This window comes from Actinia tenebrosa, unplaced genomic scaffold (assembly GCF_029948245.1).
Source record: "Actinia tenebrosa isolate PJP-AT-01 unplaced genomic scaffold, QUT_ActTen_1.0 PGA_scaffold4__44_contigs__length_22323623, whole genome shotgun sequence".
NCBI classification, from domain to species: domain Eukaryota; kingdom Metazoa; phylum Cnidaria; class Anthozoa; order Actiniaria; family Actiniidae; genus Actinia; species Actinia tenebrosa.
Window position 1 is genome coordinate 1,142,516 of NW_028292581.1, and position 27,651 is coordinate 1,170,166.

Below are 27,651 nucleotides of genomic sequence, written 5' to 3' on the forward strand. Positions count from 1 at the left end.
CGAGTAGTCTCTCGGGTCTATCGAGACCTTTTAAGATAATTGTCAGTAGAAATTATTTAAAGGTAAGAATGAACTTTTATATTCAGTGTCAAACAATTCTTTACCTATGGGGTATTATTAGCTTGGTTGGGGTCTTTTGATAGGGCTCTTTATTAATTTTTGCCCATCTAGTTTAGTAAAATATTTACTTTTCAGAATCTGTAAAAAATAACCCAAAAGTGGAAAGAAAGATTTTTTGCTGCAGATTATCGTTGACTTCACAATATTGTTCAATATGTTATTACAAAAATAGCTGGCCATCTTTGCACTTGTTTTATTCTCACCTTCATTATAGCCTTCGATAACTACAATGATATTCTCTTTATTCACTGAATCAATCCTGTCAACTGAAGTCATCAAGGCGTTTATCACTAGAACCCAATTAAGTAGTAGTTTTTTGTTAGTACTAAATATCTTTGAACTCAAAAACGGAGCAATTTTAGTGCAACGCAGTGGAAGAGACTTAGAACTTTATGAGTTTTAAATTAAATTTGTAAAAGTAAGTTCTTATTCTTGCCCAGCAGTATTAAGTGCCTCTTTCTCATTATTCGAGTCAGTTCCAGCTTACAATAAAATATTTCATGAGAATTCCCCTTGCACTGGATGTTAGAGTGACCACAGTAAATCCGTGAAACTTTAGTAATACTAAATAGCACAATTTCATGCAAATCCCATTGTTTTCTATTGTTTAATTAGCACTTTAGTAATTAGTGTTTCACGGATTAATTGTTTGCACTCTAATCGTTAACTTAGCGAAAGTAAAGTGACGGTCGATAAAAAATGAGCCCATTCATGATCCCTGATTAGAATTAGAAACGATCTAAATGTGCTTTCAATCTGTAATTTGGATGCCACTTTTGGTCTGCAGTAAGGTAAAGATGAATTTATATTAATGTTAGGAACGTATTTTAACCTTGGGCCATAACTAATAGTGAACCATTACACCAATGCATCGCAAATTAAAAAAAAAAAACGAAATTCGCCGAAATTTTAGGATCTATCAGTGCGCTCTGTTTTTGTTTGTCTTCCTTAATGGTTGAATCGGCTTAGTTAGAACGATAGCCCTTTTCTCATAGGATTTTTGGTTCCTGGTTCTCCGGTTTTTGTTCAAAGAGCATTATTACATTATGCAATTAAAAATGCAACTCTTAAGACCCGAACTGTGACTGAATGAATGACTGGAGTGCTTGGTAGTTTCCTCTGTCTTCAATTTCTCTCCTCTCCTCTCCTCTCCTCTCCTCTCCTCTCCTCTCCTAAAGAAAAAACCCAAACTATAAAAGGAAAGATAAGAAAACTGAACTGAAAAGTAAGAAAGAGGGGGATGAAAACTAAAGAAGCGAAAAAAAAAAACGAAAAAAAACGGCCGGGTTTCATTTTTTCCCCCTAAAATAGCAAAACTATCTTGGATACGATTACATGTTTATCAATGTTTTTACAACTGCTTCCACATTTAAAGATGCAAAACAAAAACGTAAGCTACTCATTTTATTGTGTTATATGAGATATCGCCAAGTAACTAAACTACCAAGAGAAGAACACCAAGGACGTGAATGATAGTTTCCGTGACTCACTGGGCGGCACAAAGTCTTGTTTGCTTCCGTGTCTTTTAGAGTAGGGAGCCATTAAAAAAACAGTGTTTACTTGTTGTGTTTCCGCAATCAGCAAGAACCAGCAAGCTGACTAAATTGTTAACATCAGTTATGAAAGGAAATGGCAAAAATAGTCTTTTCAAGAAAAAAAAAACTCGGAACAAAATAAACTAGTAAAATAAATCCGAAAATGCTAGTTTGTCTGGCGTAGGAAGAAGTCGGAAGTCCTAGTTCTATACCAGTTTGATATATTGTAAGTTAAAACTCAACTGAAAAGAGTCGTTAAACAATCATCAATCGAGATTGTTGAAATTGCATGCTCCTGAGGTCATAGAGCTAGTAAACTAGAGACTATGCACCATCATGTGATGGAAGCCTTGATAGGAGCTATGCAGGAACGGGCTGGTATTTACATGAGAAAGAATTTAGATTCCCAGTGGGAAAAGACTCTGTTATTGTACCTACTGTCATGGCTGCCATCACTTGATGGTGCAAATCCTATATACTTCCTCATCGACCAGGAAACCGGTAGCCTTGACTCAAAAAACAACAACAACACTAGAACAAAACATGTTGCTTGACGATAACGAAGCTTTCCTCATTAGCCTCTCTTGTTAGACAAATCACGACCAGCATTGTTATATGAGTCATGCATATGCACACAAAAAGGGTTGCGGACCTGCATGCACTAATCAGGAAATACTGAGCTCTGTTACTTAACCATGGTTGACTCTTATGTTTACTTAATTTTAAAGTTGTTAACATTCGATGTGATTATATTTCATGATTTAGCCGGAAAAGAAAATTCAAATTTTTTTACTTTCAAACTTAGTAATTATTTATAGCCTTATTGGGAAGAACTGAAGGCGTTCATTAGCCTACTATTCTTTCAATCTCTCTTTTCTGTAGATGTGTAAGTATCCTTTATTGTTGGCTTTTCATTTTAGAGGAAAAAATATTAAAAAATTAAAGAATGAACTAAAATCGTTTTCATCTGAAGTTATTAAATTTTGTCAAAAAAAGAGGTAATACTCTTATAAAATAAAGCAAAGACAAATAAACAAACTGCTTTTATGTTTTTGAATATTGTTGGACTGCTTTGTTTTTAGCTTATCAGTTTATCAAAGAAACGGTAAAAGATTTCATTGTTCAGTGATCAGTGATATTTTGCCGATGAGAATAAGATATCTGATTGAAGCAGGGCAGATGCTATGTAATATGCTAATGTCGACCAGTCAAAGAACCGACTGTTTTTGCCTATAGCAACAACACGATATGAAATTCAAAATTGCCTTATCAATCTAACATATCTGTCTATCCGTAGTATAAACATTCTGTTGCTAAGAGAGTTATCTAACTAGATTTTATGTAAACCACAGATATTTCATCGATTCGATGGATAGAATGGTTCTAGTACTTCTGTTTTGGGTCCCACTAGCGTTTAGTTCAAACCTTTGTAACAACTGCACGAAGAAAGAGCTTTGGGTGGGAGCATTTTCTACGGTCGATACCTCTGGAGGCGGATGGAACTCTGCTGGCGCTATACCAGCTATTGAAATGGCTGTTGAAGATGTAAACAATAATTCAAGTATCCTTACGAACTATAGTTTAAGGATGAGTTGGAGAGATACAAAGGTATGTTTAGGCACCGTATGAGCTTTATGTCTATTAAATGAATAATACAAATTATTACATTTTCAGTGGTCTGCTATGAGCTTCCATTACTCATTTAGGAAAGTTAGAAAGCTAACGAAAATACTTATAAAACAAATCTTGAAAACGAATTTATTAAGCCTATTTTTCCTGAAGTCCTTCATGGCCAAGCAGGTACTTTTTTTTGCGCTCAGCGCTGTTTTATATTAATATTGTTGGCCAATGCGGGGGGAAAATGTCGCATGACGTTCAAGTGTTTTAAACTTACTCTGCCACTTTTTTAAACGATAAGACCTGTATTGAATGATTTTGCGTGTGACAATTAGCATGAATGTCGTCAAGAAATCCACACACGAAACAACAAGAACTAAAATTGCCTTGTCAGAACCGGAAGAAATCAATGACACCAAGAAAGGGTTTATCGCTTATCTGTAGGCCTAAAAACTGCTTGGAACCACGTTTTATCGCTACGAAAAACTGATAACTCGTATTAAAATGCACGGAAGTATCTTTATCATTATCATGCATCCAGTGTTATTCATTTTGACGTTTTTTATAGTTTCTTGAGAATTTTCTAGTTCATGTCAGTACTGAATCAATTTTACAAATTAAAAACTTAATTGAAACTATCAAATTGTGTAAATCGTAGTCTCTAGGTTAGATGCAGTGGTCCTCAGCGGCTAATTGGTTACCACGAATGAGTTGTCACTTCAGAAATTAAAACTGTTATACTGTATATGAAATACCTAATTGGAAGGGCGACACAAGGATTAGAAAAGTGGCTCGGAACAGAAAAAAATACATATATAAAAAGGCAAAATTTACTGAAGATTCTTTTTCCTTATTTCATCGCATGCAACTTCAACGATTTGCGTTTTGTGTCAGTTCGTTTTAATAATTTAAATTAATTCCAATGTCAATGTTATGATTGAGACAAAAACGTCAGTGAGATGTCATCCCTCAATAGAATGAACGGTGCCTTAAACTTTTTTTATCGACTTTTCAATGAATGGTAGATGTAGGAGGCTAAAGGAGATAGGGAGTTAAAGAATTATTGCACGATGTTAGCCTTTTCTGTAAATGTGCTTAGAAAATAGTTCCTAGCATTAAATTTTCAGTTAGTTCATTTTAAAAACCAAACTCCTATCGTCATTTCTATGTTTAGTTTGTTTAGAAAGAATGGTTTTGACTTCATATCTATGTTTCTATACTCTGATATAACATAGTTTTTCAGCCAATCAGAGCGCGCGTTCGTGAAAATCTATATATAAATTCATATACTCACACATTCATATAATCTATAAATCAATAGCATGGAATAGTGTAGCTTACAATTTTCGCCCTGCTATTGTCTGAACGTTTCGGGATCAATTGATTCGGACATCGCAGGTGGACAGAGATTTTCAATTTTTTGCTTTATTTATTTGTCTCTCGAGGTAAATATCAGTTCCGGCGATTCCTTCCTCCACTGATTAAATCAACGGGCGGGATTTAAACGTTTTGTGTTTTACTCTATCACGAACAGTAAATATCGTCGGGTTGAACAAAAAATGTTTTTTACATTACACTTTAACGTTGAGCTAAGTGTGTTCATCATTATTGCACCGGCCAAATCCTTCATCTTATTCTTTGCTTGTAAATTGAAAAGGATGTATACAGTTCGAAACGAAAACACTAAGTCCCTAATAAAACTGGGAAACGCTGGTGGCGTAGCGGCTCGCCTCTCATCAATGCGGCTCGGGTTCTCAGGTTTTTCTCCCTCCGTAAAAATTAACTTCTAAATTCCAATTGAAATCCAGGGGAAGAAGAGCCACTCAGTGGAATCCACTGTTAATCAGCTAGAGATTGTGAAGAAAGAAGGGTGTAAGAAAGAGCATTTTTGATATTTTGTAGTGCAACCGAGGATATGGTGTTCGACAGCTGGTTGATTTCATCCAGCTACCACGTGATAAAGCACCGATAATGCTGATTGGTGGAGGCTGTTCAGTAGGAACAGAGGCAACAGCTGAAGCATCTCATTACTGGAACCTAGTACAGGTAGGGATCGTTTCATGACTGGTACGCCCCACCCCTTCCCTCTGCACACATGTCCGCTACTCCTTGGAGCGGTTTTCTTATGACTGTGAAAAAGTTAGTGCCGTATGCCGTACGTGCATTGCCTTGCCGCGACCGTAATGTTTTCTGGGATTTTGATTGAAAGATTTTTCTCGCGCAATATGATCGGTCTGGCAGTTCCGTGACATTGGCGTGGATTTGTCCGCCCAGTGTTTCAGGTATTTGATTGGATGGAGAGTAAATTCTCGTGCAACGTGATTGTGTGGGCGTATGCCTGGTTCGTGTGCGACAGCCGGTTCGTGCCGTGAGCTTTTCACAGTCATATGAAAACTCATACTCTATGTTCAATTGATAGATACAAAACACCCTCGTGTGGTTAATAAGCCTAAATTTGAACCCCTATTAATTAGTTATTTTAAGCTTTTCACCCATACACCACTTGACATTAAAAAAGATCAGTTTGAAGACTTTTTTAATGGCTTGAATTTTCGGCTGAACTCCTGAGGCCAACAAAACCATTAATGCATTCACAGACATCATCTCCAGCTCATTTATGAATAAGTTTGTCTAAAATGTTTTACTCAACAGCCACTTAACTGCCTTGGAGGGCGTTAATTTAATAAGCACCACGCATCGTTTTTTTAGTGAAATCGGAATGATTGATGGCAGCTCTTTAACTGATTCTTGTACAGCCACTTGCCGTCTCATTTGCTTGGCTGAAAACTCACGCAGTTTTTAAATTGAAATTATAGTTATTGCGGTGGAAGAGAATACGGATGAGGGACAATGAAATGCTTTTAAGCAAAAAATAAACAAAATGAATAAAAAAACGAATAAAAGATTTAAAAGGAAATTTACACGAAGAGTTTTAAAATACAAATACGATACCACTTTTCTTACAGCAATCGAATGCTTAAAGAAATAAAATATCGATCGAAACAGTGTAATGAATATTGTATGTATTGATAAGACATTTTGCAAGAGAATCGAACCCTCGTTAGCTTGATTTATTTTGCTCTCAATTCTGTTGAAAATAGAACACGGTCATTTTTTGCCGAAGACCATGCTAGATTTTAGTACTATCCACTTTAATTTACATTAAGAGATATTTTATATACAATGTACTTATAAAACACTGACACTTGAGTATAAAGCGTAAAAACAAGCTACAAAATGTAAAAATATAAAATATATAAAAACTTAAATAACATATACTTCAGCTGAAATGTCCTGAAACAATCGAAGGCTCTAGCTCTAGCTCCTTGCGACGACACTAGAGAAAAACCTTTGCGCATGCGTGCCTTTCAGCACGTTTTCTAAGAATTTAGAAGGTGAGTTGGAGAGAGAAAATAAATGTTTTTTTCTCTCCTAATATAGGCAAAAATTTCGCATGTATACTTTCGTGAAATCAAGATACTGTATCAATAACAAAATATGAAAGAATAAACCTTAAGTTTTAAGCATGTACACAAAGATTTGGTATTTGTGAAGTCCAATTGTCAGTCATGTTTAAAAGTCAAATTTACAAAGACGTTTTGACTAATTTGCACTTTTGACTAATTTGCACGTTTTTCACTCTTATCCCTTGCGACAGCGCTCTTAGTTACCTCCATGAAGTTGAAACCCAGTCTGCGTCATATACTCCTTTATGAGCGTCCAGTCTTTTTAACCATCACACCGCAATGCAAAGGAAAAATACTTAAGAGAATGGCACATGATTCATGGAAAAACACCTAATGCCTGTATGGGTGTGTCGGCCGTCATAATCATGCATGCTTTTTTCCTTTAGATTGCATACAGTGCCAACTCTATGGCTCTATCTGATAGCAAAATGTACCCTCTTCTATACCGTACCTGCTACTCGGAAAGCATCGGGAATCCTGCCCGCATTGCTCTCTTGAAAAAATATGAATGGACAAAAGTGGCAACGATGGTGCAAAACGAAGGACTCTTCACTCTGGTAAACTATTACTGAATAGGCCCTTTGCATGATGGCGTCATTTTACTTAACCACTATCATAATGACCCGCGAATTTTCTTTTTTATTCAAATTTGTATTTCCTCATGAAAATAGTAAGACAAATATTTGGTGCTAATTAACTGAACAAAAGAAAGTCTGTGTGAAAGGGATTCTGGTAGTTGTAGTACATGACGCTATAATGCAAGTGACGTATTGCCTAAGTCATTGCTACTGCTATATGCATGCACGTACAGTTGCTCTTGCATGCTGTCGGTACAAGTATGAGTACTCCCCCATGTCATATCCCCTGGGCGTATATAATTACTTAAGGATTGTTAAGTGGGCTTGTAATCGGGGGAGATTACTATCGGGAAGGGGGGGGTTATAAAATGGTGAGAAAACGTATAACTAACATGAAACTATAATCAGAGAGGGTTGTGAATGGATACACGGCGGTCATCCATCAATAGAGTGGACTCATGACCGGGGAGGGGCGGGCTTATAGCCAGGGGAAAATTGTGTTAACAGAGTGGTAGGGTGTCGCTTGGGGGATTTATACCCGAGTATTCTATAACTATTCTATAACTATTCTATAACCATTCTATAACTATTGCTACACTTCTATTGCTCGGCATTGGTAATTAATATGATATATCATCATCTTATGACAGACTATGGTTGATCTAAGAAACCTTCTTGACAGAGAAAACTTTACCACATTAACAGCAGAAACTCTTACGAGTGACCCGATGTACCAAGTCAAGAACATCAAGGTAATGGTTTCTACTCATTACTAAGTCAATCAAGCTTTATCAATACCCCGCCGGCAATTCTGGGCTGATCTGAGTCAGGGCATGGCTAAGATGGAACCTGAAACAACCTCTGGGCTGATCTGAGTCAGGGCACAGCTAACTCACAGATTGAACCCTGAAACAACCTCTGGGCTGATCTGAGTCAGGGCACAGCTAACTCACAGATTGAACCCTGAAACAGCCTCTGGGCTGACCTAAGTCAGGGCATGGCTAACTCACAGATTGAACCCTGAAACAACCTCTGGTCTGATCTAAGTCAGGGCATGTCTAAGATTGAACCCTGAAACAACCTCAGTCTGGTCTGATCTAAGTCAGTGCACGACTAACTCACAGATTGAACCCTGAAACAACCTCAGTCTGGTCTGATCTAAGTCAGGGCACGACTAACTCACAGATTGAACCCTGAAACAACCTCTGGGCTGATCTAAGTTAGGGCACGACTAGTTCACAGATTGAATCAGAATTTAGCGTCAATGTTAAATTTTGCGTAGGGATGAAAACTACCTTGATTAGAAGGTTTCATCCGGGTTCTCCGGTTTTCTTCCCCAGCAAGCTAAATTCCAGTTCTATCTGTGAGTTATCCGTGCCCTGAGTTTGATCAGTCCAGAGGTTGTTTCAGGTTATCTATTCGAAAAATTCAAACTTGAAAGTTTTTTTATTCTCAAAAAGTTTGAAATCGGGGGGGGGGGGGGGGGGGGGGGAACGCCAAAACTTATTTTTGTCCATTGTACTGACTTCCTTGACCCCGCGGCCTGTGCCAAACTGTTCATAATTAGGATAAAATCAATCAAAATCTTTGATTTGCTCTTGTTTGCACAGTCAAAAGACGCCAGGATAATTATTGGCATGTTCTATTCAGACATGGCGAGAAAGGTCTTTTGCGCGGTAAGTCTAGAAATTCATTATTCAATGCTTTTATTTACCAACCAATTATATTGTACAGTACTAATGAACTACTTCGACGATGTTGCGGCCATCTTGAATCGCAAGGCATTATGGGTCACGAAATGGGTAAAGCAAAACTGAAATGACGACCCCACGATGTTTGAGAAATGTCAATTGCCGCTATTTTCTACAAAGCTTAATATATTTGCCCCCTGGGCTACCCATAATGCCTTGTGATTCAAGATGGCCGCCGCATCGTCGTATTTGTCCCTTATCTTGTAACCCTCACAAGTTGACGCAAAAAAAATGCAACCAGGGAACAAATAGTAATTTTTTAAATGATATTTTAGTACAGTTGCTGTTTCCAGTACGCCTGGGATACATTTAGACCTGATGGTTAGACACGTGACCAATGGCCAATGGAATCGTTTTCTAATTAGCCAAATCTTTGAAACCAATTAAATCATGTGATTTTCCCGTCTGTTAGCATCTGTTAGCACAGTATTCAATAATTCAATACGAAAATTCAATAATAGTTGTGTGTTACCTTTGTGTATTTGGGCTTCCTGTGTTATATCAATAGTTTTTGTGTCATACATCCTTCCTGTACAAAAACGTCATATTTACGATCTGTCATTTCATTATATTTTCGTAGGCTTATAAAATGGGAATGTATGGGAAGCAGTACCAGTGGATCATCCCTGGATGGTTTGATGCAAGATGGTGGGAAGTAAAGGATAATGGTCTTGAATGCACGCCTGCGCAAATAAAGCAAGCCGCTGGTAATTATTTTGCTGCTATGGAGGCAACGTGGAGTAGCGATCCAAGACCAACAATCAATGGTCAGGTAATAAGTAAGAAGAGAAATCTTCCTGATTCTGATTCTCAGTTGCTGTAGTCTGTTATAGAGCCGTCTGGTCACGCCCGCTCTTCCATCCATCTATTTGTTCATTCCATCCCATCTTCTATCCCATCCCATTCCATCCATGAATAAATCTCTTGCTTTCCCATCCATCCCTTCATCCACCTATCCTATCCTATTCTACACAATCCCATTCAGCAATCCATCTCATCCTATCCCATCTTATCCCATCCCATCCCATCCCATCCCATCCCATCCTATCCTATCCCATCCCATCCCATCCCATCCCGTCCCGTCCCGTCCCGTCCCTTCCCATCCCATCCCATCCCATCCCATCCCACCCCATCCCACTCCATCACATCCCATCCTATCCTATCCCCTACTATCCCATCCACTTTATTGTACTCAAGTTTTAAAAACACAACGAATCCACAGAACGCGGCAACTCTTAAACAGCGGTACACGGAACGAGTCAAAAATACGTCTTACACACATAACGAATACAGTGTCTTTGCTTATGACGCGATCTGGGCTGTTGCCTTGACGCTGAACAACTCAATAGAAACACTGCGGGCTCAAGGGAAGACACTGGAACAGTTCAACTTTAGCGACGCATCCATGTCAAGGGTTTTTCAAGAAAAGCTTCAAGGACTTCATTATCGAGGAATGTCTGTAAGTAGAGCTACAAAAGTCTTCGCTTCTACGCATAATAGTTTGGTCTTTTTTGGCCAAAGGCTTTCCAATATAAATAACGGGGATGTTGTTGTACAATCTAATGACCGTTTTCTCTGCTTTCTTTAGGGAGAAATAGCCTTTGATAATTTTGGAGATCGAGTCGGCGTGGTAGTTATCGAACAATTACAAGGTCAGCAGTAATAGCAATTTTCCGTCACTCGTTGTAACTTTGGCTTCATTCCGGCTATTTAGTACATAGTCCTCGAGCCCAAATGGGCGATTGACTCAAAGGCCATGACGGCAAGAGGATTAATTGTCTTAGTCAGACTAGTCCAACTAGTCGGTCAAAGATACACACTTTTCACAGTCGCTACTAGTATAAGCTATAACCACTAGTTTGATTTTACTAATATAAAAAAGTTAGCCGTTGCGTGTGCGCAGAATGAGAGGAGTAGTCGGCCCTACGTATTTCGCACTGAGCCTTTCAGTAGATTAAAATTCAAAATTACGAGATCCACAGCTAACCCAACACTAAAGAACAGTTCTGGCGTTTGGAGGCTATGGCCTTCACCACATTGCTCAAATGGCCAAGTAAATATGCCTTCTTTAAACTAGAAACATTTAGAGAAGGACACAATTTACTGTCAAGTTTTACCCATTATTGTACTTTCAGTATTGCACAGGGTATAATATTTCCATCCAACCAATAACGCTTAAGTTCTCTTGCACGTGACTATTTTTATTTCTTTAACTGATTATATCATAGTTAATAGCTACCATTATGCTAAACATTGTTTTTTTTTTCAATTTAGACAACGCTGAAGTGTTGGTCGCAGAATACGATTCTCACTCAAGCACTTTGCGCTTCAATGGCAAAAAGGTCATCTGGCAAGGTAAGCTGTCATGCCTCAGCCAAAGTCTACTGAGGCTCTTGAATTGGACTAGTCGATACGTGATGGAAATAGAAATCTTACTGTTATACACTTTTATATATAAGTCATAACAGTTGCTCTTTCTACGCATTAAATCTTGTACTTAGCTGTGAGCAAGGCTAAGGTTGTAGCTCAGGTCGTGCTGGAAGGTACAGACCTAAGCAAGGATACTCAGAGTGAGGAAATCCTTATTACAGCCTCGCCGACTAAGGAAAGTCTTTGTGGTCAATCTGGCTCTGCTTTAGTTTGTGGACATCTATGTACATCTATTGGTGTCTGTACCTCTGTACTGTAGTCTTACACAACAATAATGAAGACCATGACATGAAATCCACTCCAGTATCGAGTTCTCTGTTGCTCAGGGTTAGCCTCGATTTTGTGTAGAATATTCATATATTCCAGTCAAGGTCCGTCAAGTTTCAAAGTGTTTGTTGAAGTTGTGCATTCTTTACTTTACTGTTGGTATTTGTGAATATTTAGACTCTGATTCGAGGCTAAGCCTGAGTGAATGAGTCTGTAATCAAGGAACACAGCGGTCTATTCAGTCAAACCGAACGCGTTTTAAGTCATTGTTTTTGTTCGTTGTTTTTGCAGGTGGCTCACCCCCTGTTGACCAAACCCTTATAAGCATGGAGCTCGTGTCTGTCTCTCTCCCATTGATGATCTTCATGACAACCTTTGCCGTTCTTGGGATTATCCTTGCTACTGGATTTCTAGCTTTCAACATATATTACAGTAATCGTCGGTAAGGCACCCAATGTACTTGCCGTAGAATAGAGTAAAGAGCTTATCGTATGAGTGGGGAAACGTACGGTAATGACCATACGGTTTAGTGCAGTTTTCGTATGACTGTGAAAAGTTCACGGCACGAACACGGTCGTGACACAGCAAGGGATACGCCAGACAAATCACATTGCACGAGAATTTACTCTCCATCTAATCAAATATCCAGAACACGGCATAAACACGGCGCAGACAGGGTCACGCCAAGATCACGGCACTTTTAGACCAATCATATTGCGCGTGAAAAAAATCAGCCAATTAGAATTCTGGAAAGTATCACGGTCACGGCACGTCACGCTTACGGCACTGAGCTTTTCACGGTAATGATTTGCTGTAACCCATTGTCTTCTAGCAGTTCATCCAATCATAACGCGTAGTTACGACTACGGTAAAATACGACAAGGTGCGGTACGGCTACGAATTTGCTGTATTGCTATTGGTCATGATGGTCATGTGACGCGTGGTAAAAGCAGTACCAACATGTGCTTGCGCATGTGCAGAAGTGGAGCATATTTAATAATTACACTGTGTGCAGAATTACTGGCAGTAATATAGTGATCCTGAACATCTTGGGTCCAATACCAAACCCACTACGTGACAAGAGGATCCCTAAATCGAGTCGTGTATGACAATGAATGACCTGTTCATTTACTTGATAGATTTATTCGTATGAGCAGTCCTCGTCTCAACTCCATCACAGTCATTGGATGCATCCTCATCTACCTCTCTGTCATCTGTTCGGGCATCGCTGATGGAAAATTCGTTACGCCTTCACGATACTCCATAATGTGTCAGGTTAGAGAATGGTCTCTTCATTTTGATTGGCAGATTATTTACACAGATCTATACAGATCTGCGTGTTGAGCAAGCGTCGGTTTTGTTTTGTTTTGTTTTGTTTTTTTTTTTTTGGGTCGTATAATTTTCCCGAATCATCTGTCTTGATTCTTATAAATCATTGAACGCGTTTTTGGATTACAAGTTTGTTTAGTAAACCCGAAAAGTGTAAGAGAATCTGCACTATGAATTCGAAATTAACGAAGTGATCTATGATAACTGATTTGGGGCTTAAAAACGTCGACATTTCTGCTGATCCTTCTAAGTAACTAATAACTAACTGAGCTTTACTGAGGTGGAGGGGGAGGGGGAGGGGTGGGTAGTTGGAGGAGGCCAATGCTTCCATACGAGGAAAGTCGACTGAAAGTGTGAGGAAATTACATTACCCCCCCCCCCCCCCCCCCCCACGTAGAGGTATACAGAATCTATTGCAAATCTATTACCAGCATCTATTATCAGCATCTATTATTGATATATCATTTATTTAATATTTTCAGAGTCAAGTTTGGGTGTTATGTATCGGTTTCACCTTGGCTTACGGTGCAATGTTCTCCAAGACATGGCGAGTTCATATCTTGTTTTTGAAGAAGATAGAGCGAAGGGTGAGTACGAGATATGTCGGCTTTATTTTAATTCCTCACAACACAACGACACCAATACGTGGAAAAATCTTTAACTATCTATTATTAACATTATCGTCATTGATATTATTTTTACCCTTTGAGGAAAAAGGGTTCTTGTAATGCATGCTATTTATTAAAAAACATTTTTTCTTTCGTTCTATGATCGTTCATTCATTTTTCAATCTCTGGACCTATCTTTATATGTGAGTCGAGCTTCTTGGTCCTATCCTGCAAGGACAGCGGATCATTCCAAAAAGTGTAGGAGCTTAGATTGGAAAGCATAAGAGACTAGTATGCAAAAGGGTAAAAATGAGAGGAGGGAGGGGGGGGGGGGGGGGTAGTAGGCAAGAAGTGTGGGGGTGTTCGCAGTTCATGATTAGTGCTTCGCTTCAAGGGATGTTCATGAGATACGTGTTTTTCTCTTTCTCTCTTTCTCTCCAGTCAATAAAGGACCATCAACTCCTCGTAATGGTTGCTGGGCTTTTATTCATTGACGTCATAATCTTGATCACGTGGCAAGTTCTCGATCCATTACAATACGCAATAAGATATCTTCCTGTCGTTGAGGTATGACTCGTTCTTTAGGGAGGAGAAAGACTGTGGAATCTAACTGACTCCAAGTGCTAATGTATTACCTTAATTCAAAACATGTTTTAAACATTTTCAAGATTTCAGCCGGGTCCAAACTTTCGGTTTCAAATGTAAGTTAAGATAGGGGTATGTTCGTAGCAGTCTTCGGGGAAATAAGTATACCTTTTTACCTTGGACCTAATGCCTTTCCATTTCAGACCACGTTTCCTTCCCCACAGTATCATTTTTCTATTTAACGGTTGCGAATGAGAAGACACCTTAATATGGTAAATGGTCATAATGAGAAAACATTATGATCAAAATCAAAAGGAGTATTTTTAATGCTTACAAAGAAAACTTTATTCTATAATTCTATAAGCCTTTCCATAGTTGTAGAAATGCGTTGCATTATGGGGCTGTTTGAGAGACGCTTCAACAGTTAGATGACAGTTTTTGATAACTAACACAACAAATAAGGCTTCACATGATTACTGTCGAAGAAATAAAGAGTCCTCAACTGGGTTTTTTAGACTAATCAGATTTAAAGGTTCAAACTCGAAAGAATTACAACTTTGCACTCGACTCACAAGCAAACTCTCACATTCTCTCGCATCCCATAATATTTTCTAACATATTGGACACAGGAAGCCCAAAGTTCAAAGTCCTAAGTCAAAAATCTTTTAACAATTACCAAGTGAAAAAGACACTAAAGCGTCCCCTAAAACAGCCCATAATGCAACGCGTTTTGCAAGTCCGAAAAGACTAATACAAGGATACTTCCCGTTGCCTAGCATTCGCAACCCACCACCCCCACCCCTTGGGGTCATGAAAAATGTCACTACGGAGTTTTTTTCGTTTTGTTTTGTTTTGTGTTACCCTTGATATACTGATCGAATATGAGTTGACTTGTAGGATAAGGACGGGTTCTCGGCCAAAAGACCATACATTGAGTTCTGCTCATGCCAAGACACTATAAAATGGAAAGCAACGATTTTCACCTTCAAAGGTACTCATTAGACCATGCAATTAGACCATGCAATCTTCTAACTATTATATTTTATTCTGAAATTAAGGCTAACGCTTGGTTCTCGCTAGCGATGCAAACGTAATTGCAAGAGAAAGGAAGAACATTTTTCTAAGAAACCATAATTATAACAATACATTTATAAATAATAATACATTTATAAAGCGCTTATTCAGACATGTTCTAAGCGCTATAAACATCTGTCCTTCATGTTGTCTTGGTTTTCTTGGGTTGGCTTGCGCTTGTGTTTATGCTTGCATCGCTTCTTTTCTTAGTGAGAACATGACAACCAGGCTTAAGAAGAAAATACGAAGACAAAAATCCGCACACCTTCTCTGGGTGGAATTTATGCTATTTCTTTCCTTGTGTATTTTCCTGTTAACCTTGCATCCAAGGGACCATCCAGGGTAGTTTTGAAAGGAGTCTATATTGTATCCTACTTTGGCATAGCGAAGATTTCTCGTAAAGGCTCCAGGCATGGAGGTTTAGTGTGGGTGCCTGGGTATTCGTGGCCAACTCTCTACTCGAGAATTGCTTTTTGTTAATCCTAATGAGACGGACAAGACGTCCTATTTCTTTCGACGATTAGACCATTGCGGATGTATTCCACTAATAATTCATGTCTGTGTTTCCAAGGTCTTTTACTAATATTTGGTGCTTTCTTGGCATGGGAAACACGTAATGTGACGATCCCTGCCCTTAACGACTCCAAGAACATTGGTATATCTGTCTACACAGTCGTCTTATCTTGTACCGTTGGGTTGCCTGTGGTAATGGTAATCACAAGAATGCCAGACTTCACGTATGGTCTAAGTTCTGCCATGTGTTTGGCCTGCACTACCATTACACTCTGCTTGATGTTTGTACCGAAGGTAATTGATAGGGAACAACTTCGACGATACGGCAGCCATATTGGATCGCAAGGCATTATGGGGCGTCCAGGGGGACAAATATATAGCTTTGTTACAGTAATGACTTCGATTGATATTATCAGCTCACCACAAGAGAGTTTAACTAAAGATGAATTTTACCGTCTTAAAAGACGGTACACCAAATAATTTTACTCATAAAAGAAAGACAAACTACACGAAACTCTATAAATTTTCCGTCGTCTTTGTTTTCTTTTGCCCCTTGGCAAGATGGCCGCCGTATTGTCGTAGTCCATTGATTAAGTTTCATACAGCGGTTTTTGTACGAGTCAGAAACGATATTACGCCGAATTCATAGCTGTACAGAAAATGGGAAAGCATTTCGATGTTACAGCATGTCGTACCGTGCACGTCCTGAAAATCAGAACCGTTTGTTACGGCATGTGTATCCCACTCACACGATTACCATTACCATATGATAACCATATTCTTATGGCAATCCATTTGAATCTCATGGCCGTGTTGTAAGTCAGTACCGTATGTTTCCAACTCATACGAAAACCGCTCTATTACAGTGCGGATACTCTAACCATGAACACTTCGAGGTTTTTTTGACATTTTTTCAACATTTTTCAAACTTTATTTAATGTGTTATCCAATCACGACAATCGTTAGGAGTTCTATTTTTAGCTTTATCATTGGAACTACTGAAAAACTAAATCACATCAATTATATCGTGTGTTCTGATTGGATGATGCCTAAAAGTTGTTTCATTCCTTTTAAGAAGGAGATCGCTGATTGGATAGTTGTAAAAATGTAGAAAAAATGTCAAAAAAACCTCGAAGTGTTCATGGTTAGAGTGTCCGCACTGTAACACTTGTTCTTAACAAATGATGTACCGCCGGACATATCGCTTTACAATACAGATTACTTTTTACAACTCTTTACAATCATCAGATAATGATGTTGGGCAAACCTGATTTAGAGCAAAAAGACACGCAAAATGAGCGTACGGGGTTTTATGGCACGAAGAGTAACGCAATTGTTCCCAGTGATAGCAGAAGTTTTTCCAGTGGTCAGAAAGGTCCCCCGCCTCCTGGTGAAACAATCTTCCAATCCATAAGAAAAGCTTCTAAAGTCGTTCAGGTAAGCGGATATACCAAATAAACCTGGTCGCGTGTCCTAGCGGATGAGGTTATCTTAACGTATGTGCATTTTAAAAATGCAGATTAAAGAAGAGACAAATATGGGTTACGATAATTCAACAACAATAGAGAGTGCTGAAGCGGCTCAAGAAGCTACAACCGAGGCAAAGGACGCAACAGAGTCCAAAATTTGAAGGACGTTAATCGTGTATTTTATAGCTAGAGACGATGAAAGGCTCACTCTGGAAGGAATAAGATAGCACGTATGGCAATCTGGCACTGACAGCAGGGATCTTTGCTACCTTATCCAGGCGTACCTCAAAGATTTGTTTTGGGACCCTTCTTGTAAACCATCCGTATCAGTTCACTATCTTAGAAAGAGTCTATGGAGAGGTAGTCATTCCACTTTCTTAAGCAATCACCTTCATCTGAAAGTTATTTAAAATTTGTATTATACTAGATACCCATAGTCCTTAAAAATCCCTCATGCGATTGGAGTTCGTCCGTCAATATCGTTTTCTTGCGCATCGCATATAGAGCAATTTCCGTATGACTGTGAAAAGCACAGAGCCGTAAGCGTGCCGTGCCGATGTTTTCTAGAATTTTAATTGGCTGGTTTTTTTCTCGCGCAATGTGATTGGTCTGGCAGTGACGTGACCTTGACGTGACCTTGTGATCGTCATGTTCTTGCCGTGTTCCATGTGTTTGATTGGTTGGGGAGTAAATTATCGTGTAATTGGACTGGCGTATGCCTTGCCGTGTCACGATCGTGTTCGTGACATGAGCTTTTCACAGTCATATAAAAACTGCTCTATAAAACACTGACCAAGTCAGCTAGTTTCTAGTCTAGAGCTTGACCCACTTTTATCTATGCGCGGGGCGATGGCGAACCAAGTAGCGGAAAGAAACTGGTAAGAAATGTAACATTTCTCCAGTCTATTTTGTATTTCATTCGCGCGCGTGGTTTTCCTGGGTCGAATTGCTGCGCTCGTGGTTCCACTTGAGTTTGGATCATTTTTGACGTCATTTCAGTACAGACCCATAGAAAACTGACTTTGATTAGTTTTTTACCATAGCAAAGTCGAAAAAATTGAACAAAAAGACAAGTAAATAGTTTGAAAAGCCGTCTAATCTAGCCTCTAATCGACAATGGTTCTAAGCCAATCAGCTCTTGAGAAATTTCCAAGTTATGGTAAAATTGTTAATTGTATATTGTGGGAATGTTTTAAGATGCATATTTACAAGATGGCATCAATTTCGTCCGCTAAAACAGTTTCACAATGCACTGCAATGTCTACTCGATTCAGTTTTTTTTCTCAACCTCGTAATGGTTAAATAAATAATTCTAGAAACACTAGAGGCATGTATGAAGGATTTGACCATGTTTCATTCATTGTTAAGTAAGAAATCACTAATCCGTTAAAATATTAAGGCAATTTAGACAATGATAATAAACTAAATAGAGTGACCACAGTAAATCCGTGAAACTTTAGTAATACTAAATAGCACAATTTCATGCGAATTCCATTGTTTTCTATTGTTTAATTAGCACTATTTTGTACTATTTAGTAATTAGTGTTTCACGGATTTACTGTGGTCACTCTACCATAATATGACCCAACATAAAAAATATATTCATAGAAACTGAGTGTGCAAACGCAGTATATTTATAACGTAGGTATTTAAAGTAAAATGACTGATACGAAATATACTTTGCTTTGGTTTATTTTATTTTACCCTCATTGATTTACAAGTTTATCATGTATAATATTAACCATCTCCAGCTTATAGTCATTTCAAACTGACCTGATTCAGAGGCACCTCTGCGTCTGAAAGTCAATATTTCTCCTAAAGTGACGTCCTTGATGACTTCATCCGAAATACTGGACTACCATTAAATTCCTTACTATTTTAAGAAGGCATGTGACGTCATAGCCGCCATGTTGGCTGACATAAACAAAAGATAAAGACTGGACTTTTAATGTTATGCTAATCAATATGGCTGCCACTACGTCTTTCTTGATGTACCCACCTATAGACCTACCCCTGACTATTGTAAAGGATTTTATATTTACATAACTAATAAACCGGTTTCATACAGGTCGAGTGAAATGACTATTGCCGAAGTAAGGAACAAAAGCCTTTGTGCTGCTTCTATGGATTGTGATACTAACTACGGTCGAACCTCTATAATATGAACACTGCTCCATTACGGGCACTTCCTTCGTTAAAGTATTCAATAAAAACCCTTCATAATACGGTCATAATACGGTCAAAGGTAGGTTACTTTGGTGTCCGTATTAGAGGCTTGACTGTAATTTTTGACCATGACATATTGTCCCCCATTTTACGAACAATTAAATTATTTACATCAGTCTTTATCACGAAATATATTTTTCTGTAATAAGGAATTATTGTAATGCCTATGAGTTATACGTGCGAAATAACGTGAATTCCGTACCGTTGCCGCGTGCGGTGTTTTCAAACACAAAAAGATCCTTTCTTAGTTTCATAGTCCTGACGCTGGCCCCTCCTAAGGCCTTCCGCTTTTGTTGGGCTGCCTGTGCCAAGGCCTTTCACCAGAAAATTACGATCTATTTGATTTGATTTTGGGTAACGAAAAGTGACGGGCTAAAACGCCATTTTCTTAACTATTCTAACTATTCTACTATTAAAACTTCTAAGGCATTTCTAGTCTAAATAGGGTCATCTCGTCCAGAAAACAAGATGGCGGCATAACTTGTACCCAGAATTCTGGGTGGGTTTAACTAATATATCCCTTATGATAATATTTTACGGCCTAGTGAATTAATAAATGTGTACAACATTTTGCGTTTACGTTGAAAAAAATAACAATTGCGGACAATAAATAGAACAAAATACTTAAAAGGAGGTAGATACTTCATATATGCACACTAAGTGGTTTTATAATATATTTGTAGGAACAATACTAAATAGTACATGAAGTGTTTTAGGTGCAAAATAGTGTGTATACTTTATATACTGAATTCATTCAGTGTTTTCAATCGATTTGGGAATCCAAAGAAATCCAAAGTGGGAATCCTGTGTCAGAGTGCGCAAGAATCCGAATCCGAGAAAAGTTTTACTATACTTTAAAATATTTAGCAAAGCATTTAGAAAGTCCTTAATTAAAGCGTATACGTCTGGTTATTCGCAAAGATGTTGAAAAAGATTTAAAAAGCTCCTACTCCCCAAACTATTGCACACACACAAACACACACACACACACACAAACATAGGTGTCCTCTATTAGTTCACAATTTATTGTAAACCAGAAAATTTCGACACGTAAATAAAGTTATTATTATTATTATCAAATTATTCCATTTAGCATTGATCAAGAGACCATGGTCTCTCGTACTGATTGAATACATGATCATGAACAATTCTTTGGATTCAATTTTTAAATTTTAAGTATTTTTTACGATATTTTCAAATGTCGGTTTTGGCACCGTTAATAAATCTCAGATGTATGACAAAAATAAAACCGTAAACAGTCCAATAGGATTCAATGATAACTAATGGACACGATAGGCTAGTTCCAGCCTAACCCAATGAAAACGAGTCATCGCCGAGTTTGTACCGAGACTTACACGAGACCACGCTCGGTTTCGTGAGAGTGAAGTCTTTTCACGCCTGACAAGTCTGCTTCTATTTTCCAGTCATGCGCATCTACAAGACAGACTAGCAGGCATGTAGACTCCTCGTAGGATATTCTCAATGCAGATCAATTCAGAGGACAAAACAATAGAATTTTACTGTTGTGTGTAGAATTAAAATACATCGTTTTGCCATCTCTGAATTGAGCGGCTTTGGTGATAGGCCATTTACGCTTACGGGTCACGTGACCACAACCCACTTAAATCGAGCACTAGTGTCAACATGAAATTCAAAAGGGAAAAGAGCATTATTGCAGCGTGTAACCTACGCAATTCGAATATATGTTGCAAGATAAGTTGCACCAATCGTTGCCAGAAGTAGAATTCGTTTCTATTTTTGGCAACGATTGCGTCTCCGTTGCTCTAGACAAGTTGCAATCACGCCTTTAGTGCAAATGGACTGTTGCTGAAAGGCGTCTACTGGGATTTCATCCTTCAGCAGAAAATAAATAAATAAATCTTGATATATGTCCCTTACTTTGTTAAAGAACTGAAAACAATTACTTATATATATATAATAATGGTGCACAAAACATCACTAAGAACAACACAGCTACTTTTATCGAATTACCTTTTTTTTTCTCCCTTTAAATTACCGAGAATTTTAATCCCAAATTGGATTCTCCAATATATTACTTAAATATTGTTATTTCTAAGGATTATTTAAGTGTACCAAAGCATGGCTAAAACAAAATTGGCTTTGCTTTCCCCCGTCATTTTTTCTCTAAATAAACTGAAATTTATTTCCCAAAAATTGCTCCATTCTAAGCGCTTTTGCTTTCCAAAAAAAAAACAAAGCAGTCTACAAACCAAAACCCCATTTAAGCCAAGAGCTTTCTAAAGCTCTGATAACAAACTAAAAAAAGCCAGACAACAGCCAGACAAATTCCTGGTAGATCATGGCCTTACCCAGGACCTCGCTACTGGTCCCAAAAATTTGAAAGCAGTTGTTTTCATAGCTTTAGTAGTTTGAATAAATAGTATTGAAGTTAGAAAGAAAATGTATGTCATTGCCAACGACAGCATTTCTAACTAGAATACTAAGCTTATACTACTTAGTACCAGGTCATGTAGCAGGTTCTTAGCTTATCTTACATTAGATTCCAACGTAGCAAGTGTTTCGTTCAGCTTGAAGAAAAAGCGATTCCTTTTTCTTTTAAGAATCTGGTTAAGAGATGGTAAAGGTGTTCTGACGTACCGTCACCGGCTAGGGCGTGGTTCTTATCCGTGTAGAACTGTGAAAATGAAGATGTGGGATGTTCAATATCAAAGATTGTGAAGAGGATATGGAAAGAAAGAATGATTAAAAAAATGGGAAAGAGAAAAGAAATGGGAAAAACGATAAAGGCAGGGAAGAAAAAGTTAAAAACAGGAAAGAAATTGAGAAAAGGGGATAAATTAAAAAAAAAAAAAAAAAAAAAAAGGAATGGAGAAATGGAGGAAAACGAGAATCATTGAGAAGGGATATTCATAAGAAAGAGTTAATATGGCGACCTAACTGCAATTTGTATCGAGAAGCAGTAGCTTTGTTGGATTTTATTACGTCTATGCAAGTAGGGTATTTGTCAAATCCAAATTAGTGGTCTATCCCTAATGCTGTGCTCTGATTGGATGAGCTACTATTAGGCTATAAGTTATATCGTACCAAGAGATTATAAATAAGAGATGGAAACTTCTTAATGTCGCGCCATGTGAATTCCCGGTTGGGCTATTTTTAGAAACCGCCTTACCCTACTCCCGTGCGTCATCAACTAGCGTTGATGTTATGTTTATGTTCCATATTTTGTTTATTCAATGTGAGGTTTAGCGAGTGATATTGGTTTTCATATATTTTTATAGTTTATGTTTTATTTATTTAACCAGTTTTGTTTATTTTATTATTAAGTTTTAATTTTCTAGCTTAATAACGAGTGATAGTTATGATAAAACCGTCAGTAGTCAATCAGCTGATATTCTTGGTTCTCGGTTTTCGTTGTAGCTGCAGCTGTAGTGGTAGTGATAGTGGCAGTCGCAGTGGTAGTGGTGGCGGTGGTAGTGGTGGTAGTAGTAATAGTAGTAGTTGTAGTAGTAGTAGTAGTAGTAGTAGTAGTAGTAGTAGTAGTAGTAGTAGTAGTAGTAGCGTAGTTGTAGTGGTAGTTGTAGTAGTAGTTGTAGTTGTAGGTTTAGTTTCAGTTGAATTTTAATAGTTTATTATTACTGGTTTAAAGTATTTTATTATTGATCGTTTATTTACAATTATTTACAAACATCGCACACAATAACAGATAAAAAAATCGAAGTATGAGCACACATGCGTAGCTGTATAAAATAATTTGTCATTTTACGCGTTGCTGTAGTACGTGACAAGTGTACAATCTGTCTGTGTTAATAGAATAGTATACGTGTTGCTGTGGTACGTGACAAGTGTACAGTCTGTCTGTGTTAATAGACTAGTATACGTGTTGCTGTAGTACGTGACAAGTGTACAATCTGTCTGTGTTAATAGAATAGTATACGTGTTGCTGTGGTCTGTGACAATTTTCCACTCTGTGTTAATAGACTAGTGTACGTAAAGGCATTTCTTCTCCTGCGCGCTTGGCTGTTACTGGATGCTCGCTTACTGCAGATTCAACTTTTCTTGTAAGAATTGAATCAAGAGGTGAAAAAGATGCTTCTGTACGCCGCCAATCGAGTGATTCTTGTCAACATAAAACTGAGACACACATGTAGGATTCATGTAAGTATCCATATCAAGTGTACAACAATGAATCAAAGCAGGGGTGGTAAAAGGGGTGGTAAAAGGAGTGGTAAAAGGGGTGACTAGTCACCCCCCCCCCCGCCCACTTTGTTCTCAAATTTCTTAGCATGTCGTTAGTAACAGTTACCCCCCTTTCCTCGAATTCTCGATAAAACCTTTGTAATAGTCACCCCCTTCTATAATTCCTGGATCCATCCCTGCAAAGACGTTTCATATGATGGTGTCATTTTACTGTCACTACCACAATGCTTTATGAATGAATATCAGTCCTATTTAATCTTATCGCCTCTTAGAAAGACAATCCTCCATTCGTTCGCCTTATTACGTCTTGATACTACTTATACCAGAATGCTCTTCAAGCCCTTTTTCTTATTCAAGTGTCTTAACTCCTTCAGTAGTGGCAAGATACTGGTGTTAGCCAAACCATACAAAGGAAGCACGAAAATAATTCCGATAGTGGAAGTATCGTGACATAATAAGGGGAACGGATAATTGGTGCTATGTAGGGGAACAAACCAAAGTGCGCAAGGGATTTTGGTGTACGTAGTGGTAGTAATTGCTGCTAATATAGTGGAATAAAGCAAAGTGCGCAGGGGATTCTGGTAGTGGTAGTAATTGGTGCTAAAATAGCAAAAGGTTTGTGATAGGAAACGAGACTACGAAACGCTAAGCATTGTGGTAGTAACAAAAAAAAACATTAAACAATATTAAAGGATTTGAATATTAAATAGGATATTAGATATTTTATGTTGCATCTTTTTATGATGTAGTTTAGGTTATTGCTTCTTTAACCCTTTATTATTTTAATCTTTTTTAATGTTAGTTGTCGTCGTTATCACATAGCACATAGCAGTTAGTCCAAAACAGTCTGACTGAAAGTTTTTTTAGAGCTTACCTGAACCTGGAATTCTATTTCTTCTTCTGTTAATTTCTTGACAAGCTGAGCAGAGTTTTGGAAGTGAACATTATCTGTGAATGAAAATGACAATAGGACGTAAGCACTGTGTGTGTGACGGTTAACTGTAGATGATGATGATGATGGCGGTGGTGGTGATGATGATGAGTAAGATGATGATTGTGAAGATGATGATGGTGGTGATGATGATGATGATGGCGGTGGTGGTGATGATGATGAGTAAGATGATGATGGTGATGATGATGATGGATGATGATGATGGCGGTGGTGGTGATGATGATGAGTAAGATGATGATTGTGAAGATGATGATGGTGGTGGTGATGATGATGATGGTGATGATGATGCTGGTGGTGATGCTGGTGATGATGATGCTGGTGGTGATGATGATGAGTAAGATGATGATTGTGAAGATGATGATGGTGGTCTTGATGATGATGTGATGATGATGCTGCTGGTGATGCTGGTGATGATGATGGTGGTGGTGATGATGATGGGTAAGATGATGATTGTGAAGATGATGATGGTGGTCTTGATGGTGATGGTGATGATGGTGGTGGTGGTGATGATGATGAGTAAGATGATGATTGTGAAGATGATGATGGTGGTCTTGATGAGGATGGTGATGATGGCGGTGGTGTCGATGATGATGAGTAAGATGATGATTGTGAAGATGATGATGGTGGTTTTGATGATGATGATGATGGTGGTGGTGATGATGATGATGGTGATGATGATGCTGGTGGTGATGCTGGTGATGATGATGATGGTGGTGGTGATGATGGTGATAATGATGGTGGCGATGATGATGATGATGATTGAGGTGATGATTGTGAGGATGATGATGGTGGTGAAGAGGAAGAGGAAGAGTATACATACTCTTATCGACCAAAAGCAACCAAAAGAAGTACAAAAATTCAATGACATTTAAGCTGTGGCTAATAATAAATACTTTATTAATCTTACCGTCAGCCGTACCATGAACCAACAAATAGTGTACGTTCTTGAAATTCTTGGCTAGTGGAAGAACTGATGATTCCTGGATGGAAGAAAAATCAATTTCATTTGTACTCAGCGGTCTATCTTTCTTACTGTTCATGCAGACCTTTTACAGCATTTTCTATATCGTTTATTTAAACGTCTATTTGAAGTTGAAAGTTCTATAATGAACACGTATAATATTGATAATTTCCGACCAGAAATACTCACTCTTATCATCATCAGCATTACTCACTCTAATATAATACATTTATTCCTGTTTAGAAAATATTTGACATATAACGCGCGCGCTGATTGGCTGACTACCGCGTTTATGTAGATGGACAGAGACATTCTCGCGCAACATTTTTGCAGTTTCGGGACAAGTTTCAAGTTGCTCCGTGTAATCGTACTTTTAGGAAAAGTGATATTGAGCACATGATGCAAACTTACTTCGTAGCCCTCCTTGTTGTACTGTGGTAATCCCATGTAACGTTCCGTGTATATTGAATCTAGTGTAAACATGAAACATTATAAGTAACTTACACAGGGTGCATGCAGGATTCCTCAAAGCAAGTCAAGAATTTTTCATAGAGAGTTTTATAAATTTAAAACTCCATTTCTTAAGACATTATATATGTTTGAAACAGTGATATTTTTCTCACCATTTTAATGAAGTGACTTATCTGCTATTTGATGATTTTCTCAACTACACCACAAAGTCAGGCCTACACTTTCGATTTTCAATGAGCAACCAAGGATTCTTTTAGCTTTTTTCTCAACTTTTATCATTTCAATGACATTTCAAGTGAGAAATTTGAGAAGAAGTTTTCAAATTCGCGGCATTTTTATGGAGTCTAAGGAATAGTTTCCTTCACAGATCCAAAGTTGCTTTATCGAAGCGAGAACGGCGGTGACCTTGCAATGATAGAGACATTTCTTTTAAAACACCCTGGACAAGCATTCACACGTCTCTATCATTGAACAGGCTCAGTTACCTTCCAAGATGGCAAGGAAACTGTTAAGGGGACTATTTAGTTAATCCTGTACCACGGACCATGGGTTAGGTTTGATCACAGTCTCAACTAACGACCATCATTAACAATGAATATTCATACCATAATATCTCCAGTCTGCCACCGGGGCAACAGCCATGCCCAACTTGAATACACCAGTATCTTGCCCAAGAACGTACGACGTTAGGTAACCACCATAAGACTAGAAAAAAAAAACACATGAAAAAAGAAAAAAAAAACTTAAGTTAGTACAGATGATCTGAATAAGGAAAAGTATATCAAAAGAACAGACTCACCCATCCCCAGATGGCTATTTTGTCTTTGTCCACATACGGTAAGTTTCGCATGTATCTGAAATGAAAAGTGATAGAAAATTTCACATTAATCACCCTGAGCCTGGATTGAATCTACTCTACTTCATAATAGGGGACTTAAGGCTCGTCAACGATGTCAACCGGAAGTGTAAATTTCTCTTTAGGGTTCTGTTTATTGGAGATTTTTACTCCAAACTTTGTCAGGAAAGTCAACTCATTCACAGAGAAGACAGACTTTGAAGGAACGAAACCCTAAACCCAAGTAATTTACACTTTTATAACACTTTTTATAAATCTTAAGGTCATTAATAACGAGAGCAAGAGGAGTTTGCCTAATGGTCGTGGGTCGTGGGTACGAAGTCGTGGGTCGTGGGTATGAAGTCGTGGGTACGAAGTGTTGGTTCATTTTTTTCCAAATTTATCATTTTTAAAGTTAAATTTATCACTATACTTCCAAAACGAAATCGCGTGGTTTTGTTCCTATAAATTCGGTGTAATTGTGGGTTGTGCAAGGTTGTCTGTGTCTGATTTGCGTGACAGTGTTATAAAAATACACCAAAATTGGTGGCCTGGAAAACCTTTTAGCACTTTCTTACATTTCATTTATATTGGCCTTACTGTTCAAACATAAATTTGGCGGGGAAAAAAAAAAGAAAAAGAAAAAAAAACCAAAAAACTAGTCTTCTACCTTGTCTCGCTTCA

At 38.1% G+C, this 27,651-nt stretch overlaps 2 protein-coding genes across 4 annotated transcripts in view; one reads left to right on the forward strand and one right to left on the reverse strand.

Moving 5' to 3' along the window:
* Window positions 1–19,019, forward strand: LOC116288626 (gamma-aminobutyric acid type B receptor subunit 2). Of its 2 annotated transcripts, none has more exons than XM_089036545.1 (18): window positions 1–62; window positions 3,008–3,263; window positions 5,175–5,318; window positions 7,126–7,296; window positions 7,968–8,069; window positions 8,928–8,993; window positions 9,649–9,840; window positions 10,291–10,527; window positions 10,657–10,720; window positions 11,343–11,423; window positions 12,057–12,207; window positions 12,905–13,040; window positions 13,577–13,681; window positions 14,144–14,269; window positions 15,185–15,278; window positions 15,933–16,168; window positions 17,123–17,311; window positions 17,394–19,019. In XM_089036545.1, exons 2-18 carry the CDS (start codon window positions 3,024–3,026, stop codon window positions 17,502–17,504), a joined length of 2,445 nt encoding a protein of 814 aa, XP_088892671.1. In that variant the 5' UTR covers window positions 1–62; window positions 3,008–3,023; the 3' UTR covers window positions 17,505–19,019. The 2 variants fall into 2 exon arrangements, with proteins under 2 accessions (XP_088892671.1, XP_088892670.1); XM_089036544.1 differs by lacking the exon at window positions 1–62 and adding an exon at window positions 830–911.
* Window positions 19,020–27,651, reverse strand: part of LOC116288625 (prolyl endopeptidase FAP) — a 27,379-nt gene continuing 18,747 nt past the window's right edge. The window contains exons 22-27 of one of the 2 annotated variants that reach the window (XM_031695445.2): window positions 26,932–26,986; window positions 26,738–26,837; window positions 26,073–26,131; window positions 25,608–25,680; window positions 24,623–24,696; window positions 19,020–22,225 (exon numbers count right to left, since the gene is read on the reverse strand). In XM_031695445.2, the coding sequence (XP_031551305.2) occupies window positions 22,115–22,225; window positions 24,623–24,696; window positions 25,608–25,680; window positions 26,073–26,131; window positions 26,738–26,837; window positions 26,932–26,986 (472 nt within the window). In that variant the 3' untranslated portion in view covers window positions 19,020–22,114. Of the gene's footprint in view, window positions 22,226–22,511; window positions 23,683–24,622; window positions 24,697–25,607; window positions 25,681–26,072; window positions 26,132–26,737; window positions 26,838–26,931; window positions 26,987–27,651 lie in introns of those variants that run through there. The other variant, XM_031695446.2, reaches the window with a different exon arrangement.

Coding starts and splice junctions, on each gene's coding strand:
- LOC116288626 (XM_089036545.1), top strand. CDS start 3,024: ATGGATAGAATGGTTCTAGTACTTCTGTTTTGGGTCCCACTAGCGTTT. Junction 13,041..13,576: donor GATACTCCATAATGTGTCAG/GTTAGAGAATGG, acceptor TAATATTTTCAG/AGTCAAGTTTGGGTGTTATG. Junction 16,169..17,122: donor GCTTGATGTTTGTACCGAAG/GTAATTGATAGG, acceptor TACAATCATCAG/ATAATGATGTTGGGCAAACC.